Source organism: Rattus rattus, chromosome 12 (genome assembly GCF_011064425.1).
Source record: "Rattus rattus isolate New Zealand chromosome 12, Rrattus_CSIRO_v1, whole genome shotgun sequence".
NCBI classification, from domain to species: Eukaryota; Metazoa; Chordata; class Mammalia; order Rodentia; family Muridae; genus Rattus; species Rattus rattus.
This window is the reverse complement of record NC_046165.1, coordinates 21,508,789-21,530,102: the sequence shown is the minus strand read 5'-3', so window position 1 is coordinate 21,530,102 and position 21,314 is coordinate 21,508,789. Positions and strand designations below refer to the sequence as shown.

The following is a 21,314-nucleotide window of genomic DNA, read 5'->3' as shown; positions in this document are numbered from 1 at the left end:
CTGTACTGGAGAAGTGATGTAACAGAGAGGGCAAACAGGGAAGTACAAGCTGAAAGGACAAAACGTCACAGCACAGCTGCAACTGAAAGCTGAGTAAAACCCAGTGCAGATGTGGAGGCGACTGGCAGAGGGGAGACTCCGGAAACGCTTAACAAAGAGTTAGACGCGCTTCTCCTCCAACCCAGAGGTTACATGGCTAGGGGTATATTTTAGAGAAACTTTTCATGTACATGCAAAAATAATGCCACTGTACTAAGCTTTAGAACACAGAATAAATAAAAGTATTATTTATGGCTCATTTTATATTTGTTAAAGTATATAGCACAACACACACACACACACACACACACACACACACAGAGAGAGAGAGAGAGAGAGAGAGGGAGAGAGAGGGAGAGAGAGAGAGAGAGAGAGAATTATAAGATATCCTCTAAGAGAGGTGTGGAATGGGTCTGGGTATGGATTCTGGCTGTAAAATGTTTCTTGGCATGTGTTGTGTGTCAGTTTTGCAAAAATAAGCAAAGAGGTCTGAACAAAAGATAAGGCAAAATGTAAAAATGAAATGGGCAGTACATACAGCACACTTAGCACACCGACCCTGACACAGTTTATACCAAATGCCCTTCCGGCTTCCCCAGTACTTATGAAGCAAAGCACACACAATGCTTACTGAGCCCCCTTTGTCCTCCCGTGCCCCCTCTCTTCCTTTACCAGTACAGTGATTCAGAAACTATCAAGCTGCTTTCACTCATCGGCAGTGTTGTAGTGGACAGATGAACTTAAGGCTGGCTTTGCCAAGTCTCTGCAGTAGTTCACAGCTGGGAATCCCGGTGTGCAGACTCTGACTACTATGTTTTCACTGCACCAATTTCAACCAGAAGACCACATGCTATTTTTCCGCCCTATAATAATACATGGCTCACTGCTGAGTGAGTTCACAATATCTGTGACTGGTTAGTAAAGAACGTCTGCCCAGAGCATGACTGAGCATTTCAGAGACAGCCTGGGAATAGCACTCTGTGACCGTTCTAATCCTAGAGTTTTAGCATGCTCCTGGAATCCAGGAGTGGAAACAGGTAACAGTTTCTGAAGAAAATATAGAAAAAGAAAAGCATGTTTGAATTAAAGATCCCTCAAAGAAGGCACTCTGAATAGTCATGCCTTGCCCACCTCTTTGTGGAACTTAACATCTTGTGACTAACAGCTTAAAATATCAAGAAAACCCTAGTTTCTGCTAATCAAAGAGCTAAGAATGCTCTCAGAGAGCATCTATGGCCTACAGCAGAGCTCTTCCTGTTTTGCTACACCCTATTTCTCTGATGTTTCTAGCTTCAATTATGAACTTTGTTCATCTTTTACTTCTTGCTTCTGTTCTTTTCATTTTACTCTTCATTAGCATCGAAGTTGGGCTGATGCAACATTCAATATGTTTCTGAGCGACAACCCTCTAGTCCACGTTCTCGGTGTACCTCCTTAGAGGAAGTCAGCAGGCTTCCTGTGAGGTTTAAGGGAGCCATGCTTCTTTTTTTTGGTTATTTTTTTTTTTTTCCGGAGCTGGGGACCGAACCCAGGGCCTTGCGCTTCCTAGGCAAGGGCTCTACCACTGAGCTAAATCCCCAACCCCGGGAGCCATGCTTCTTACGCAGCTGTCTTCCTAAGTGTATTATTGTACTACAGCGTTTGTAAACGATCAGTAAGACTATACCGTTCAGCTACTAGAATATGGACTGCTTTCTAAACGTACCAAAACATCTAAACAGCACGATGACAATGGGTAGTAACTCCACCTCTTAAGATAAGTAAAACGCTGGATTTTTTTTTAAGTCCAGCTAAAAGGAATTATAAACTAAAAAGACAGGCTAAGTAAAAAATCTAAAGAGATCGCCTAATGTTTGGGAGGTGTTAAAAACTGGAGGAACCCAAGAAAACCCTTGAGTCTTGAAGAGTTGTGTCCGGGCAGACAAGCACTTCAGTTTTAAGTCATGTCAGCCCCTCAGCACCTGCCACAAACTGTTTCCAAGTCTCTGGAGTAAAGAAAGAGCATTTAAAAGTATGTTGCCAGTTTAAAACCTGAGAGTAACTCTCTGGACCTGTAATATTATGCCTATAACTGAACTGAACTGAAAAGTTCAATCAGCCGTGAAAGATAAAAATATCTGATAAGTAAAAACAATTACCTTCATCATTGTTATGGCGATATAGCGTGCCTCCTTGACTATCATGGGTTCATAGGAGACATCCAGCTTTGGTGACGCCAACCCACCGAAAGTCATGTCGGTGGTGCAAGATGCAGCTGCTGCTGCTGCGGGACTGCCAGGAATTCTTTGGGATTTCTTAACTTGCTCTTGTTGCAAAGAGGTTTTTTTCTGAGAAACAGGTACAGCTTTCACTTCCACCTATCCACAATAATATAAAAACCAAATGCAGAGTTATCCTCAACATGAAATAATTCACAACTACAAATCAGTCAGTGAGACACCTGTTGCTAACACCGGTTCACCTGGGTCATTTCCAGAGTCAGGATGGCCTGACCTCTCTTATACACTAAGAGTGGCAAACAGATGTGTCGCTATTCATAACAAAGAATCACACATGTCAAAGCATAAAAATTAAATCTTTCATTAGTATCATAACAGGAGAGAAAACAGAAATAATCTGCACCGAATTCTTTTAGGAAGTAACATTATTTTATCAGATAATTGAAATGCAAATACTTCTTATAATAACAGCTTATTTGTAAAAATTTATTTGAATTCTTTTTGAAATGGTCTACAAAGGAAAAAATACTAAGTAATAGAAGTCTTTAGAATTGTTTAAAACATACCAGAAATCTGTTTGTTCCCTTCAGTGAAAAGGTACACATTTACCACACACTATAATACCACATTTACTAATTTGAGTTATTGATTTTAACAATCTAAACTTTGCAACTTAGTTTCTACAATGGTAGAAAATTGATTTTTCAAAGGCATATTAAGATATTAAAAATAGGGGCTGGAGAGATGGCTCAGCGGTTAAGAGCACTGACTACTCTTCTAGAGGTCCTGAGTTCAATTCCCAGCAACCACATAGTGGTTCACAAGCATCTGTAATGGTGATCCAATGCCCTCTTCTGGTGTCTGAAGACAGCGACAGTGTACTCACATACATAAAATAAATAAATCTTAAAAAAAATACTGAAAATATTAACTATTGCTAACAACTTGCCAGGAACATTTTGGAAAGAATGGGAGTGTAGTCTGATGGCATAGATATTAGCATAATATATTTACATATATCAATCAGATATACAATTGTATATATTATATACATATGTATGTATAGTCTATACATACATATATAGTATATGTATATATATAGTATATATGCATGTATGTTTATCATCAAATTTCTTAAATTTTGAAAGCATTTGCTTCCTCGTAGCAGTCTGAAATGGTGGCAGGTTGTGAACACTCTGTGTCAAACAGCAGTGACGAGACCATGCATAGGATAACACAATGAGTGTGCATGTGTGCTACCTGCCACGCTGTAGGTGCTACAGGGTATACCCTAGTCCATCTTTTTGCTTCCCTGTTTGGGTCATGAGGAAAAATTTTAATGTGTGCTTGGCGTAGAAAGTGTAAACTATCTTCTTTGAATCCACTGTAGCACCTTACTTACAGCCTAGAAACTAGGGAATTAATTAATGTAAAATAAATCATCAGCAGCTCTTCAGTGTCCTCCATTACACAAAGCCCAGGAGAAAAGAGTGGGCTGACCGTGAAGACTTGGCATTCTCACCTCCTATCAGCTACAGTAGTCAATGCGTAGCCATTTTTAACTCACAGAATTACCTTCATGTTGGGAACGTGAACCACATCGCCATATTGGTCTTTTGTTTGAACAGTTATGGTGGTGGGCCAGCCACAGCGGATATCATCCTTATTCAGGATCAATGATGTTTTCTGAGGATCAGCATAGGAATCGGGCTGAAGCCATCTAAAAGAATTAAAAACAAGAGAACATGAAATTAAGCCAAATAAACTAAACTTGCATTGAACAAAAGGCAGTATCTTCATTTCTGATTCAGTGGTAGTTGCGTTTCCCTGGGAAGTAATTAATGGAAATCCTCTAGACATACACAAAAATGCATGAACTTTCTGATGTTTACATATACTATGAAACAATTTTAAAGTTAGAAAATACTGAAATTGTTATTTATAAGATATCACAAAATGACATTAAATTACAGCTAATTTGAATTCTTACTGTGGGTGACTAGATTCCTACTAACAGATGGAAAATGCCAGCTTCCTTATGAAAGCAAGGACAGAATATCGCTCACACGTTTGGAGCAGCGAGGTGTCCTATGCACACCCTTTGTTTACATGACTTCTTACTGTCTTCTTTAATATCTGCTCTTACTTGCAAAACTTGTCCATTTCCTACTGTTGGAGCTACCCAGTCCTGAATCCACTTCACAATTACACCAACTTGTCTTGTGAGATACAACATAAGTGATTGTGTTGTGCATTATATGTAAGTATGTATAAGCATAAATGGGAGGCTACTTTAAAAGTTCAGCTACTGATTATTGGTCAATATTTTAGCTTTAAATAGTAAAGTGCAACCTCTGAAACTTAAAAATTAAAATGAAAAAGGGGCTAGACTTTTATTTTTTTATTAGTAAGTTAACTCAAATTAGCATATTTTTCTTTTCATTCTAATACAGCCAATGGAAAAAGATAATTAATTAATAAGTGTCAGATTTAAAAATATTATCTCCTTTACTTCTGGTTCAAAACACATAATCTGGATTTTAAAAGGGAGCATTTTAACACCAAAATGTCCATCTTCTCCTTTAATTTCTCCTCAGAGATGAAGCCTTAAAAGAAATTAATTGTAACATTAAAAGTACCTTGCAAGCCTTCCCCCACTTGATCCTGGAACACAAGCAATGAAGTCATCCAGAAAGGACTGCTCATTGCTTTGGATCTGAAGTGGCAAGTTTCCTTCAAGTGCCTCTAGGATGGTGGGTGAGTGAGAAAGAGCCAGACCCTTGCCAAGAATGCCAGAGTGAGTTTTGCACACCTATTGGGAAAAGAGAGAGTCTTTGTATCTTACTTGTTCATGGTTTATTAATAAAAAAGGCGTCATTACAGAGTTCTGAATTATACAGTCATGGCTTGAATGTGGGATTCTTTTGATTCCAGAGGGTATATGTATGCCACTATACATGGCCAATATGTTAAAAAGAAACCTCTCTATGAATTGTTCGACATGCACACATTTTTGGTACCCCTTATTGAGAACACTATTTCCTCCTAAGCCCCAGCCTTACTATCTTTGGTCCATGAAGTACAAATTAGAGGAAGACAATACAGGAGAAAAGTAAAAGCTGCCTATTTTCTGTGACTGCAAAGTCTCATGGTAGCTGGCATGACATATCTATGCTGACTGTGTTCCTTGCATGTTAGGCAGGGCCACAGCTCCTGAAGGAGTGGTGGCTGCCTCTCACTTTCAGTCCCCATTCCTGACAGCTGTAGAGGTGAATAGTTAACAGGCTCTTTCTAGCCACCGGCCAGAGTTCTCTGGATTCACAAATAAAAGACACACATACCGCATTATTTTTTATCATGCCTTGCTAGTTTAATGGCTAGTCTTATAATCGAATTTAAGTTGTTTAATATTGAGGAAGATAATGCTGATTTAAAAGGATAGCTTTCAGGTGGCAATACAAGTTAAAATCAGAACATAAGTATAGAATTACTCTTTAAGTTAGGATAAATGGTAGACTATTTTATCCAACTAAGAAATATGATATTATTAAGAAATATGGATGTTAACTGTATATCATACTTTGTAATTTACATAATTGTTATGGTTATGCTCAATTTATGTCTAAGAGAAGAGTATTTTTATTGGACAGAAAGGGTGAGATGTTGAGGATTGGTTCTAATGCTTTATCTTAATTTGACTCCCAAATCACAGGGGAATCTGCATGTCTAGACGCTTAGGGTCCCTGTCCTCATTTGGCTTTTGATTAATCAATAAAGAGCCAATGGCCAATGGCTAGGCAGGGTGAAAGAAGTGGGACTCTTAGGATTCCAGGCATGAAATGCAGGGGAGAAGAAAAGGGAACTACTCCATGAGAGGGGCATAGGACAGACCATTCAGTGAAGGAGAGGGGAATGAAACAGCTGGAACATAGGTGGAACAGGAAAGTGGCCCCATGGGAGGGCTGCCCAGAAGGAAACAGGGCAGCAAAGGTAGAATATAGATTTAGACAATGTTAACTCAGGAATATGGGAGGGGAGTGTGTGCTAGCCATAGGGAGATTCAGGAAGTGCCCAGCCATTGAACTAGTAAGGCATATTAAAAAATATTGCGTCCCACCCCCGTGTGTGTGTGTGTGTGTGTGTGTGTGTGTGTGTGTGTGTGTGTGTGTGTGTGTATGTTTGTCTTTGATGTGTGAATCCAGAGCTCTTGGGTAGGTGCAGAGCACACAAGACCTGCTGGGAGCTCAGTGCAGATTAACAGATGCTCCACTAAGACAATGGGTGAACAGTGTTTACTGCCTTGGGAAAGTGACCTTGGTACCAAGGTCTTGGGCAACAGGTGAATGGAAGCTGACATAGGCTGCACATATACTTCGTGAATCTAAGTCTTATGACAATTAAGGAAAACCGGAAGATAAAACTGAAATTTTAGTTATCACCCATCTGATAATTAAAATATTTTGTTTTTGGAAAATCTGATAGAAATGCTAAAACTTCAGAAAATTTTTAATAAAATGTTTCAAAAAATTTTAATAAAAAAAGTTACATTTTCCAGGGCTCGCTCTGTCTGTCCTTCCTTCCTTTCTTCCTTCCTTCTTTCCTTCCTTCCTTCTTTCCTTCCTTCCTTCTTTCCTTCCTTCCTTTCTTTATCTAAGAGTAACTTTTGCTGAAACAGGCTTGAGTAAAAACCATGGTTCTAGATAAGTCACACATTCTTGAATTAACAAATTACCATATCAGCTGCTGTTCAAATAAACATCTCTTAAATGGTAACTATTAAGTTTACATTAAAGGACAATGTCTGAGACACAACATTGTTTATACATGTTATATAACAACAACTGTGTCCCTAGTCTATTTTTTCTTTAAATAGTATCTACTCTAAGTGTTATTTTATATAGCATCATCTTATGAAATGATAATATATGAACTTCTGGAAGCTGTTTTAAATGTAATTGATGATCTATACCATTTATTAAGTGTCTGTTAAATCACTTTTTTGTTTCCTAAAGTATAACCACTTAATATTAAACATACATCTATACACATACACACACTTGGGAGTTTTTTTTTTTTTTTTTTTTAATCTAAGTGTGTTTTAAATTACAGAGAAAATAATTGCTCCTTATGGCTACAGCAAAGTGGTCAGAGTAAGGGATTTTGACAGCAAGACATCAGGTTCGATCCCTAAGTGGTTTGCTTCAACGTTCTGTAATGGAGACAAGAATCTCAAGAATCTCTGATTTACAGGGTTGTGTGACAACTGAAGAAGATAGACTATGCAAATAAAGCTTGATAAATTAACAGAAGTCATTTTTTATTTTACTCCTTTTGATCAATTAATTTCAGCGTATAAATATAAAATACTAACTCTTAGAATCATAGGAATTAGACACCAGCTTTTATTTATCAACTGGCCAGGTTCATAGATAGATCATGCAATTTCTATAAAATGCATAAAAATAATACTAATTTACAGGCATAATTTTGAAATTGAAAAATAATATTAAAGGGATAATAAACTATAAACCTTACAGATAATAGTGTAAATAAGTACACTACTAACTATATAGAGTTAGCACAGGATGCAGTCCCTGTCTGAGTCGGTGCTACCCTACTGTGGACTCAATATGCTCTGGTGCATGGTAAAACTGCAAAGAAGTAGCTATAGAAAAATGAATCTTTTATTAAGAATACAACCTTTATATGTTGGGATAGCAAATGATCATTTTCAGATATTGCTGATAAAAAAGAGTATATTTTATTCCCTTAATAAAAATGATATTATTTGTGGAATCTTACAAATTCATGAGATGTTATAGTCTAGATACAATGGCTTCAAGTGAGTGATTTTCAGTCTATCTTTTACCTTCATGTTTTTCACTACACGGCACGAATGCATCACTGATTGGCTCAGTGTAGCGTCTACACAGATGCTCAATCACTGCATCAAATCTCAAGCCTAGGAAAGGCGGGCATTGTAGTTTGAGAACACTGCTTACTAGGCTCCTCCACTCATGCTGTGAGGACTGCTAGCTACTACACGAAGTTACAGGATGTACCCTAGGAGGCTAGAATGGTCTCGGCAATACAAAGTAACAAAACAGACTGAAACGAGATCCAAAACAAGACTTCAGTTGGAATGTAGAAGCATTTCCATTACAGTGAAGAATGTTCAACTTGCATTTATACAGACAAAAATGTTAGCATGTAATATGAACAACACACTGATTGCTTCTAGTCCCTAGACCCAAATGGTTCTGTGATGTTATGAAATTAAAGTTTCATATACGGAACCTATGTCTATTGCCAAATGCCTTTTATCGTTCTTTGCTAAATGACTTTCCAGACATAAATGGAACGTCCGTATTTCTGAACAGCATTCCTGTACCTTACCCTTCCTTCCTAGCAATGACTGTCCCCAGCACGTGGCAATAGTGTTCATATGGCTCTTTCGCTAAGAGGACCCTTAGACGTCATGAGACTCTACAACCAATAAAAGGAAGGAAGCACTAGCTGCTGAGTCTTACACTGAAGAGAAGGATAACCGTCCTAGGAAACCGCTATCTTAAACTAACGAACGGAAGTCAGAGTGCAGTACCTGCAACGCTGCCTCTTCCAGAATCTCAAGGTCCTCCTCCAGCTCGTTACCTGACACACAAATTCAAAAGTTACGGTGAAATATACTAATGACCTTACCAATCCTTTGTATTCATCATTTAGTTTTGGATTCTTGCTATATAGATTGGAAAACATTTACAAATCTATATAAGTCCAGTTGTTTAGATTTTAAAATGTCTGGGCTTTGTATAATATTAGCTATAACTGCATTGTTGTAATCACGTATCAGCAAGCAGTGTGCGGAGTCAGGCAGGTCCTCACTGCAGTGCACATGAAGCCAGGGTCCAATCCACCTGTGAATGCTGCCGAACACACACATCATAGATGCAGCTACCACACTACGAAACCATTTTTGTGTGTCATTTGTGTCGTGTGCGTGCGTGCGTGCGTGCAAGTCAATGACATAGTTCTAAAGTGTAAATTTTAACAGCTTCATGTTTCAATGTAAAAAGGTTGTATAAGCCTGAGAAATTAACTATATGAATGCATTTATGTATGAAGTTTTAAATACTTAATATATTTTCTTTTTTATAAATAAAATGGTTATTTTGATTAATGAATAAAATATATTTTGGGTAAACAATGATTTATAAAATCCTAAGGTATTCATTACTTACCTATGTCCTTTAGTCATTTTCTCTTATATTGTGTAATATAGAACATGTTTTATTTATTGATTTTTCTTTGACAGTTATGAAACAGTAATATGGCTCAAAGGAAACAGTCAAACTGACTCAAAGAAAATGTGGAATAAATATATTTCAATCACCACATTTCCCCTAAGGAAATCTGTTGCCAATAGTTTCCTATATAATGCATGTGTGTATATCAATATATACACAGAAGAACCTGAGGTTCTTCTTGCATACAGATACGATGCTGTCACCAATTATGAATGTAACCTTTTATGTAACAGGTTTTTATGTAACTTTTTTCTTAGGCAACATAGTTGCACGTTCTGTATCAGTGGCAGACTCCATTAGCTACCTAATTGGACTCCAAGTGACGGGACTGGTTTGGCAATGGAAAGTACTGCCGTCCTCACACCCCTGCTGGCTGGTTACCTGTGTAAGCACAGTAACACTCGGACCAGCCACACTCACCAATAGGCAGTGCTAGGTCCTTCTTCATCAGGGCTGCGGCACAAACCCCACCGAGATTGGCTAGTTCTTTTTCCAGCTGAATCACTCCCTAGAGTGGCATAAAAGTCACTGGTCAAACACGTCTGAATGTAAGATATGAAAACATGCAGTTTGAATTTAAGCTCTGCAGTTGAAACTAGAAAGAAAGATGCATTAGCTGGAGCTTAGAGAGAAGGAGATTTAATACATGCCCAAGTTGTTAAAAGTGTGTGTTTACACCTTCACTGTAATGGATGGAATCATTTTCTAATCATTATTTAGGACAATTGTGACCTTGGTTTTATTTTAGTTTTGACTTAAAACACTTAAGAAAACCCAGAATAAGCTAAACCACTTTGCAATGCTAGGTTCTGTGATTTACTACAGGTAAAACTACGTTAGCATGGGGCATGCACCTACGCTTCAAAATACACTTGGCTAAAATGGGACCGTGCTGCAGGAGCTCAATTCTCCCCATGTGTAAAGAGTGGCAAAAGTTAGCACACGTAATTACACTAAAGATAGAATTTAAACTATGGCCCTCTAGCTTACGAGGTGTTTTAAATCAACAGAAACTTCACAAGAGCAAGTGTCCTTCACAGTCGGGGAATCAAGCGTCCTTACCTCATCGGGCCCAGGGCTGAATTCATATCCGATTGCGAAACACTTGAATCCATAGAAGGAGGCTTTGTCATCTTTCACATAATCTGAGGCAGTTTCCAGTGAGAAAAGGGCTTCATTTCCTTAAAAAAACAACCAAAATGTGTGTGTGGGAGCAAGTTCCTGTCTCTGTTATTGAGGTCAAAGTTTAAAAGAACTTGATACTATTTCATTATTTTATTATATAAAGAATTCCTCAAATCAGTTATTAAAATGAAAAGAAGACATTCTGAGAAAGAGTCCTCTACTTCCTTAAGCAAGCTGTTAGAAGCAACCCTATCACAGAACCAGCTCTAATGAATTGTTGCTAAATTCCATTATAATCAAATCCATTCCCTTAATCCTACCTTTAAGTGAATGTGGGCAGTTTTTAAAATGGTCTATCCATTACTGAGTACCTGGGTTAGTGCTCCCTTCTTTGAATTAAGTAATCCTCTACCCCACTTTTAGCTTTTTAGGATCTCTTAACAAATTAACCAATCCAACAAAAGTAGGTTAAAGTCAAAGGAAAACCTCTAAATTCATCAAGGCTAGTTTATATGAAAGGTGACAGCGCTTCCTTCTATAGTTTTAACTGTTTGAAAAAGTAGTTGTTGTTAACTGGGAAATAAGCATTCACGTACATCCACCCTCACTCCACCTCACCCACACTCACATCTTAAAAGGAAGGGCTTGATCCTATTTCTAAAAAATAGAGCATTTACTTAGAAAATAAAAAATCAAGCTCACTTGCATACTTTTTGGGTAGCCTGGTCCCAACTATACATAAGACTCAGTATTAACACTGTTAGTATTCCCACCCCCCACAAAATCTTCACAACAATCCCTCGTCACCAATTTAGCCCATAAACAGAGAAGAGAAAACTCACCTGGCAACACTAAAACCATAGTAGGCCACCCAGAGGACCCTGAGTATTTCTTTAACTCTATCCACGAGTTGAGGTTTTCATGAGCAGATGTCACTTTTGCTCCATACCCTGTGTTCTGAATGGTTCTGACAGGGGTGAGCAAGCGGAGGACGTCCTCCGACTGTGCGGTGCCACACTGAGGGTCAAACTCGATTGTCATCCACCTGACGCACTCTGGGAACGTCACCTGCCAGTAGACAAGAGGAGACACTTGTGTGTATGTACACCTTTATTAAAAATATGAAAATTCCTACAAAAAATGAAGGAATAATAGAGAAATAAAATGAAGGAAACAGCAAATTGTCTTATCATTTAATTTTGGAATTCATAGCTATCTAATAATTAGAGTACAGAATCCAATGTAAAACCAATTCACTAAATAATTCAAGCACACACACACAATTTAGTACAAAATTACAGAGACAAGATATACAATTTACTTTAAAACACAATAATTCTATTTTACCTTAAAACATGTACTAAAATGTTTTTTGCATAATAAGAACCAGAACCTTTTCCTCTTTCAAGTGACTGATTCCAGAGCTGAAGCAGGAAACAAATTTAAATATTAGCTCAGTCATGGGTACAACGATACAAAGAAAGTTCGAGAAGAATCTAAAGGCCCAGCTAGGTGAGGCGAAGAGCAGGAACAAAGGGCCCAACAATCAAAGTTTAGAACACCACAAGACGATGGAGGGGAGGAGCATGCTTAAAAGGGATTTAACACAAAAGGGGACTGAAGAAATAAACAATCCCAAAGTATTCATCTTATGCCATTCAAATTCAAACACACTCATACAAGTGTGTGTGTGTGTGTGTGAGAGAGATTTGATGATATTAAGGAGTTACTCAGTTTAAGTGTTATAACACTATGATTACTTTAATGGTTGTTATAGTAGAAATATGCAAAAGAACATGTCATATCATTGTTTTACAATAATATAAAAGGGAAGGGATACATAGAAAACAAATGAAATGGGTTTAGTAAGAGCTTGAGACTTAAAGCTACTGCCTTGTCTATTGTTACGCATCTATTTCTACAACAGATTGAATAGATTTTAAGTGTAAAACATAATTAAATAGAAAAACCGTGCTTCATTTTCATTGATTTACTAAAAGGACTTGCTATGATAACTTGGAGTTTTAAACACTTCATTTTTTGTTTTCACACTAATATGAGCAGGCTGACTACAGCACAGCAATGCGGGTTTAAAGGCTTAGAGGCTAGGGAGATGAGAGTCTGTACAGAGCTTAGAGCCTCCAGCGTAGTCTCCAAGGCCTGTGCAAAAGTACATAAACAGAGCTGGGCATGATGGCACAATCTTTAACCCCAGGGCTGGGGGAGGTGAGGACAAGAAGGTCCCCGGAGATTCTTGGCCAGCCGAGCTAGTCTACTTACCAAGTTCTAGGTCATGAGACCCTGTTTAAAACCAATGTGGATAGTGCTTAAGGAATAACACAAAGTTGTCTTCTGGCCTCTTTATCCGTGAACACACATGTCCACAGGAACACATATAAAAATACTATTTACAATTTTTAAAATTTATATTTGCTGTATTACAATATACAGCACGGAGTTTAGCATTATATACTACAATAATGTTAGAAAGATATTTTCAAGCAACTCTCAAAAACCTACCAGTGCATGAAATCTGTAAGGTAGAAGGGTCTGTCTTCCTAGATTAGATCGCCCAGAGATAGGGTAAAACCAAATACTATTGGGTTTAAAAAAAAAGTAACAATAAAATGACACCTAATGAAATTCTACTGTACTCCTACATCAGTGACATAGTCAGCCACTCTCAGGAAAGCTTCTTCCTGCTGCAGATGAGAACACACAGAGACTGCAGCCCAACACTGGGAGTGGGATGTAGGGAGATAGGAAAATACAGCTCTAACTGGACCCCACCTGTCAGGGCTCAGGGAGTCACAGAGAAAAGGGGGCTGTGAGAGCCGGTGAGGATGGAGGAGCCCAGGAGAGCAAAGCCCTGTGAATCAGCTAAGCAAAGCTCACACGACCCCATGGAGGCTGAAGAGCAAGCACGGAGCCACAGGTCCTCTTAGTGGCGCTGTGGCTTTCCGTTTAGTACTCTGAGTGGCGCTGTGGCTTTCAGTTTAGTACTCTGAGTGCGTGCTGCGGCTTTCTGTTTAGTACTCTGAGTGGCGCTGTGGCTTTCAGTTTAGTACTCTGAGTGGCCCTGTGGCTTTCTGTTTAGTACTCTGAGTGCGTGCTGCGGCTTTCAGTTTAGTAGTCTAAGTACGTGCTGTGGCTTTCAGTTTAGTAGTCTTGCAGACTGTGTAAATGACTGGGTCTCTGATTCCTGTGCCTTCCCATCGGGCCCTTTTCCTTCTGTTGGGTTGCCTCACCCAACTTTTGATGTGATGGTTTTTGTGGTATGTAATTATATTTTATTTTGACATGTTTGGTTGTTATCTCTTAGAAGCCTGCTCTTTTCTAACGAGAGGCAGAAAGGGAGCGGATCCAAAGGGGAGGAGAGGTAGGGAAGAACTAAGAGTAGAGGGAGGGGAAACTGTACTCTGGAGATACTGTATTACGAAAGAATCTGTCTTCAGGTCGTCTTTAACCCAACAGTGCCACATTATCTCTATGGATATTCTTAACTACCACAGAAGAGGTAACACTTCTAAACATACACAAACACTCCTTCTGAGAGCATTAGAAACTCTCAGATCCAGCTTTGAGTTTGAGTCTTGCTAAGGATGGCGCCCACCTTGTAGTGCATCACACAGGCAGGCTTGTATGGGTGCTCACTCTCGATGACGGCATAGTGATTGGAAGTGGTGCACGCTGAGAGGCCTTGCTCAGGCTGGTTGCCTGTGGTGCTATCTGTTGACTGATTGGGATTGAATGCAGGGGGTGCATACTTCTGGTTCAGAACGGCAACAGAGGGAAGAAGCTGCTGGACAAGGCCAAAGACTTCCACAGCAACCTAGCAGATAGAAAAGTAAACATGCTTAAATAAGTATGAAGCTCATCTTACTTAGGAATCATACTAATCGATGGTAACTCTTATAAGTACCAGTTTTCATATAGTTTCTATAAAGTATTTTTAAACAAAAGTGTGTTTTTAGTGGGCAAAGAAATTTATTATATTAGTCTATATTTTAAAACCCTCATTTTTCTGTGATCTATAATAGCTTTACTCTATTTAATTATGCCAAAAACTCTACAGTTTATGACATTCTTCATGTCTTACCTCACTACTGTAAAATATTCTTTTTATTGATAATTTTATTAAAGTTGCAGAGTTGGCATCAAATTCAGAATTTTTTTTTTAAAAAAATCAGGTAACTTAACCTTTATGCCATATTTATAAAATAGATTTCCTATTCTCAAATTCTTCAAGTATGAGGCCAATATATACACTAGGCAATGCTGGGAACAAGGAGACTGAGCTAACAACGCCTAGCACGTAAGGTGCTCTATCTGTTATCTCTAACCCTAATGCCTCAGTGATGAGCACATCTTAAAGGGAAGATGAAAGACCTGTGAAATGGACCAATGGTAAGAGATTCAAAGTTACAGAATTGGATTACACACCTTGGGAATAGCAGCGGCTACTGGTCCTATGTAGGCTATAATAAGGGGAAGCAGCATGGAAAACAGACTGGAAGAGCTAAGCAGTTCTGGAATGTCATCAGCTAAAAAAAGCATCAAGACTGTAGTTAGAAGGTAGTTTGTTATATTGTACACATGCTATACTAACCTCTCCTCTGTTCTCCTCACAAAGTTGTGCTTGACATCAACTACAGCTTTAGGAAGGACAGGCTCAATTCATTCTAAGGAATTTACTGTTATCTCAATCCTTACAATAGACACTTCCCACTTTTTAAAAGGAAAAGCCAAGTTACACAGTGTTTGCATATCTTAGAGTAAATTCTTAACATATATACCTGTAAAATGCTAGAGAAAGGAGTAGAACCTAGGGCAATGGTTTTAAACACAGCTACATGAGTGACACAGAGCAAATTATTTAGAATAACAATATTTCTTTGCTGAATGCTATTAGGATTAAATGAATCTACACATAATATAAAAATCTTAGAACAATATCTGTACATATAAACATTCCAAAAAGCATTTGTTGTTACTAAGCTATTGTGACTTTTATTTTCCTATAAAGCGCTTTGCTGATAGCCATTTTACTGATTTACCCATGATTATGATGCTTAAAAGATTGGCTGAGCCTAGATACTTATATCATAGGGCAATTATTCTTTCAAATACGGGTTTCTAAACCTACTGCATAAGACTAAATGAGATATATTAACAAAATACTTTTTTAGCCTAGCCTAAACCTCTGTGATGGAGCAACATTTGAGGTGAAAGGATAGCTCTGAATATTTTATACTAGTAATTCTTCTTAGTGTACAGAGGATGCGCAGCTGGGTAACAGGAGGAAGGGAGCAATCGGATTATTTGGTCATTTCCATTCAAGAGAAATGCATGTGAGGTTGCACTAAGGCAGCTTAAACTAGCACTGGAAGAACAGAGAAAGAAGATACTAACTGGACTGTGAAGAGAAGGAATGTTTTAGGATCTGAGTTAGACAAGTACATCTGAGGAGATGGACAGGGTTATTCATCTGGTTATTCACCAGACATTTGGGTAAATGGTTAATGGAAACAGGAAGTACAGAAAGAAAAAAATTTCAAACAAACAAAAAAACTACTAACAAGAAAATAAATGGGCTGGAGAGATGGCTCAGCAGTTAAGAGCACTGACTGCTCTTCAAGAGGTCCTGAGTTCAAATCCCAGCAACCACATGGTGGCTCACAACCATCCATAATGGGATCCGATGTCCCTCTTCTGGTATGTCTGAAGACAGCTACAGTGTACTTACATACATGGAATAAATAAAATAAATCTTAAAAAAAAAAAAAAGAAGATAAACAAAAATATTTAATCAGATGGGATATTTCTCTTATTGTTCAAACTAAAAGAATTCATTATTTTTTTTGTTCACTATAAAAAAAAAGTCCTGAGAGTATGAAAGGTATAAATGATCCAGTATCAATACCTGTATAGATGAATAAGTGGATAAGAAACCGAACACTTAGGATTCTAAAAGGTAAGTCCCCTTCGGTCACTATTCACAGAAAAGCCCTGCAGGTTCTAACTATGACTACACCGAAAGGAAAGGACAGTCTTACCATCCACAGCAAGAGCTCTGTGCAACAGGTCCTTGGCAGCCCGGACAACAGTGCTTACCACAGAGAGTGCTCTGCTACAGTTTTTATCTTCCTCGTTGGCTTTACTTACAAGCTGGGACTGTAAATCTCCATCAAATTCACTCCTGTGACATGAATAAGTATGAAAACGGTTTACACCGGGAACCTGAGGCATCATATTCTGATCAGAAATCTCAGTAACTTAAAGTGAAAACAATTCCAGTTAAGACAGTCTACGTGCGATTATGTTAGTTTAGGAAGTGATAAAGGCTGTGAATAAAATCCAAAGCGGACTGTGAAGTAAGGGTGTGAGAGTCTATGTTAGATTACGTTGCTATTTGTCAAACTAATAGTTAACAAAGACCTGAATTGTTTAAAAATGGGTCTGTGGAAAATGTGAGAGAAGGGTATCCAGACAGTGGGAGCCAGGTGCTGAATTTAAGGGAGAGGATGCAGACACACAGCCATGGGTCAGACCACACGGAGGCTGAGGGCACTGCAGCGAACTCCTACTTCATCACAGTCAAGAGAAACTGAGGAGGGGCGGGGGCATGCCTTCCTTCCTATCAGAGAACGCTGACTGCACTGTGGAGAACTGACTGTAAAGGGCAGGAGAGAAAGAAGAAACACTGAGATAGGAGCGATGAGTATTTTAAAGTTAAAGGGATTGGCAATCCGCAGTCCAATCACAGGAATGATAGGAGAAGTCCTATGTAGAGCACTTTACAAATACGTTTGTCAGAAATTGCCATATTAGATGCAAGAGAAAGAGACATCTAGAACAATAAGGTGCTTGGCTACAACTGGGTGACTACTACGGGTCCCATGAAACCTACATCTATCAGCGAAGCACAGAAAACAGCCTTAGGGAGGATATATGGTATGGTGATTGAAGGGTGTTTTGTTACCTGGAATCCAACATCCTATGTATAAGCCCCTCTATCATAAGTCATTACAAGTGAGATCTGGGAACAATGTTTAACCCCTCAATGCCTTGGACCCCTCTTCTATGAATAAGGACAGCAAAATCCCCAATATGTGACTTAGCCAAGGCAAACACAAGTGGCTCTTTACATACAACACTGGTGGCTTGATGCAAAGTTAGGTTGAGGGAAAAAGTGGTTAATAACATGAAGATTATAGATAAATTATTATATGAAAAATCAGACACAATGAAAAATGTATCTATAGGATTATTTTTCCTCAAAGATTACAATTTTGTTTTCTATCACTAACCTTCCACACAGTTCACTAAACTACTCTAAGAAAACCCCCACCATTATACGATCTAGAGGCTATACCTGAGCAGGTGAAAATAGCTTTACATGTAAAACTATTCTTCAATTGGATAAAAGAACCAAGGCAATACCAGTACCTGGACAGTCAGGGCTGGGTTACTTACTTTAAATACTTATTTAAAAAATGAGTAAGTTCTACTTGTATTTTAAAATATAATCAAGGAATTAAAATGTAACATCAGCAACATATATAACAGTGCAAAAAAAAACCTTTAGTGATATTGAAAGAATGAAAATTTAAAAGCATTCACCTTTATAATTCATACTGAATTTATATGTTAAAATGAGGATTCCTCACAGGAATTGGACTAAGTAGGAAGATAAACTGTGTAATTTACTTTACCAACTTGGCAGCATTTATATCACAGTAAATGTTACCCACCACTTTAGCACATCGTTTCTAACCATAAGTACGCCTACCTATAGTACAGTATCTGGGGAATTTGGCCTCTGGTTTGGTTGGTGCCATTACTGCTCAAGCTGCACGTGCTGAAGGTAAAAGTCACTCCATCAGGGCACTGGACGGTGGTCATTCCTCCATCGCCATTGGCTGTGCGGCTTCCGTAGTTCCTCAGACGCACAGCATACTTAACGTTTTCCTTCATGAGGAAAATATAAAGCATGTCATATCTGTTCACAATATAAGGAAAATACAGAAAGAACTCTAGCAGTAAACTACTAAATATACTAAAATGTTGTGGTCTATAGATCGTGTCGTTAAATGAGTTTTTAATGAATTAATAGCTAATACTTATTGAATACCTTTCGATATCAGAATCTGTTCCAGATACTTTATATGATCTAACAGAATTAACTCAAGCGTCCTCAGTAGGTTAAGTATATTACTTGATAAATGAAGAATTTGAGACCCAGTTGCTAAACAACTTGCCCAAAGTAACATAGCTAGAAAGCAGTGAGCCCAGTAGTTGGCCATCAACAACTACAGGTAGTGCCTGCGCTTCATTACATGCATGAAATGTTAGTCATAAAAATACTAATATAAGCTAATATTGTTCTGTCAGTTTAAATTCTTAAAATAATTTAAGTATGTAAAAACGTAATTGTGAAATCTAGTACACTTTTATTTTGGGAGAAATTTAATCAGAGATACAATATGTACACAAACACAGAAAGAAAATCCGTGTATAACTGTCCAGAATATGGTATGCAGGGTATAACTGTCCAGAATATGGTATGCAGGAAACAGAGCTGTACATACTCCTGCTTTGTGGTCCAGAAGGTTTTTGTATTTTTCATTTATTCTGAATATTTCATATTTCATTTATGTTAACACACAATTGTAGTCATGTGAGAGGTGGGAACCTTAATTGAGGAAATACATCCATAAGATCAGGCTGCAGGCAAGCCTGGAGGGCGTTTTCTTAGTGACTGATGTGAGAGACCCAAGTGTACTGTGGGTGTTGCCGTCCCCAGGCTGGTGGTCCTGGATTCTACAGAAAGCTGACAGGCCATGAAGGGCAGGCCAATGTGCAGTGCTCTTCATGGCCTCTACGTATGCTCCTGCCTCCAGGCTCCTGCCCTGTTCAAGTTTCTGACCTGACTTCCCTCAGTGATGGCTGTGGAAACATAAACCAACCAAACTGCTCCCACCCAGGTCCCTCACCATGGTGTTGGTCAATGTGTGGAGGACAGATGATAACACAGAACCCCTGGAGCTACAGTTACTGGTGGGAAGAAGCCTCTCCATGTTGGGGGCTGGGAACAGTCCTCTACGAGATTATTATGTGCTCCTGACCACGATGTATCCCTAACCCTTAAAGTTATTTTTAATGAAGTCCCTGATGAGTCTACTTTATACTTTAATTTCTATTCCAAAATGGTATTTCTTCACCTGCATCAGATCCAGTTTATTTTACCTTAACATTAATATTTACTTTAATATATTGCATCTACCTTGGCAAATGCTTGTATTTAGAAAATAAATATAAAGGATAAATCTTAATACTCTTTTATTTATATTATTTATGTTATGTGTGTAAGTGTTTTGCCTACACATACGTATGGATTGCACCGTGAGCATCCCCAGTGCCTGAGTGGTTCAAAGAGTAGTTAAAGCAGATTAAAAACTTAGGAGAAGCCATAGTCAATGCTGAAGTGCAAAAAAGAAAAAAAATGTATTTTTATTTTTAATTAGTATACATGGATATCTATGTGGGAGTGTATGCCTGTGAGTGCAGGAGCCTGAAGAGGTCAGAAGAGGGCCCTGGGTACCCTGGACCTGACGTAACCTGTGCTTGTAAACCACTCGACATGGGTACTAGGATCCAGTCTTAGGTCATCGGCAAGAGCAGTACGCGGAAGCACCGTGCACCCTTTCCAGCTCTATTCTTCATTATCTTTAACCGTGTAACACTACCTCTGAGTTTAAAGAAATGCAGTTGAAATTACCTTTAAAGGAACAACTTTGTCAAGTCTGATTTCAGCTATGTCACTGGGTGAATCGTCGGTTGTATAAGTTCCTTTAACTAACTCTAGGGATGTCCATCTATGAGAATGAGTTGAATCTCCTGAATGCTCACTCTAAAAGAGATATAAAAACAACATGTACAAGATGGTTACCTTTATGGTAGGAACAATTCTGATTATAACTCTTGCATGTCTTCAGGTAGTTTATTGACTTGTATAAGAAATAGGTTATGGGCAGTGAAGAAAGCTCAGCAGGTAAACAAGCCAGACAGCCTAAGGTTGATCTCTGAGATCCTCCACAGGGTAGGGAAAACTGCCTCCCACCACTGCTCGCTGATCTCACATATGCAACTCAGCATGTGGATGCATGTATGCACACACACTCGCATACACAAATAAATGTACCAAAAAATGAAATTAGTCATTAGCCTTTCTTTATACAAACTGAAGAAAAATTTGAATTCTCTAAGTTGTTCTCTTTTATCTTGTTTCTGAAGAGATTAAAACATAAACTGGCTAGCACCAGCTTCAGTTTGGAAGTAACTGAACAGTTAAAAGCATCTGAACACTGGGAGTATTTGAAAGACTGGAGGCCAAGCCTAATGAAGTAGATGTTAATTAAAATTAGTGCTCAAAAGAGCCAGTCAAATAGATGCTATTACAAGAAATTTATTTGTTGTTTTCTGTCTCATATTAAAGACACTCTGTAAAAATTTAAGCACTTGAAATAATTTAATATTAGAGAAAAATACAGCTATATCAATAAACACGATCTTTAGTAAGAATTTTCATTAGTACTTTGATAAAACTGTGTAGCCTTTGTTAGAA

The 21,314-nt window shown here is 38.3% G+C and overlaps 1 protein-coding gene across 3 annotated transcripts in view; it reads right to left on the bottom strand.

Annotated features, from left to right (window-relative positions):
• Mycbp2 (MYC binding protein 2) overlaps positions 1-21,314 on the bottom strand; it is a 231,748-nt gene that overhangs the window by 78,191 nt on the left and 132,243 nt on the right. For all 3 annotated transcript variants that reach the window (XM_032918389.1, XM_032918388.1, XM_032918386.1), the window contains 12 exons: positions 20,469-20,600; positions 18,480-18,658; positions 16,744-16,886; positions 15,131-15,231; positions 14,301-14,519; positions 11,530-11,755; positions 10,625-10,743; positions 9,983-10,070; positions 8,860-8,909; positions 4,898-5,070; positions 3,834-3,978; positions 2,178-2,396 (listed from right to left, as the gene is read on the bottom strand). In XM_032918389.1, coding sequence (XP_032774280.1) covers positions 2,178-2,396; positions 3,834-3,978; positions 4,898-5,070; positions 8,860-8,909; positions 9,983-10,070; positions 10,625-10,743; positions 11,530-11,755; positions 14,301-14,519; positions 15,131-15,231; positions 16,744-16,886; positions 18,480-18,658; positions 20,469-20,600 — 1,794 coding nt within the window. The remainder of the gene's footprint in view (positions 1-2,177; positions 2,397-3,833; positions 3,979-4,897; positions 5,071-8,859; positions 8,910-9,982; positions 10,071-10,624; positions 10,744-11,529; positions 11,756-14,300; positions 14,520-15,130; positions 15,232-16,743; positions 16,887-18,479; positions 18,659-20,468; positions 20,601-21,314) is intronic.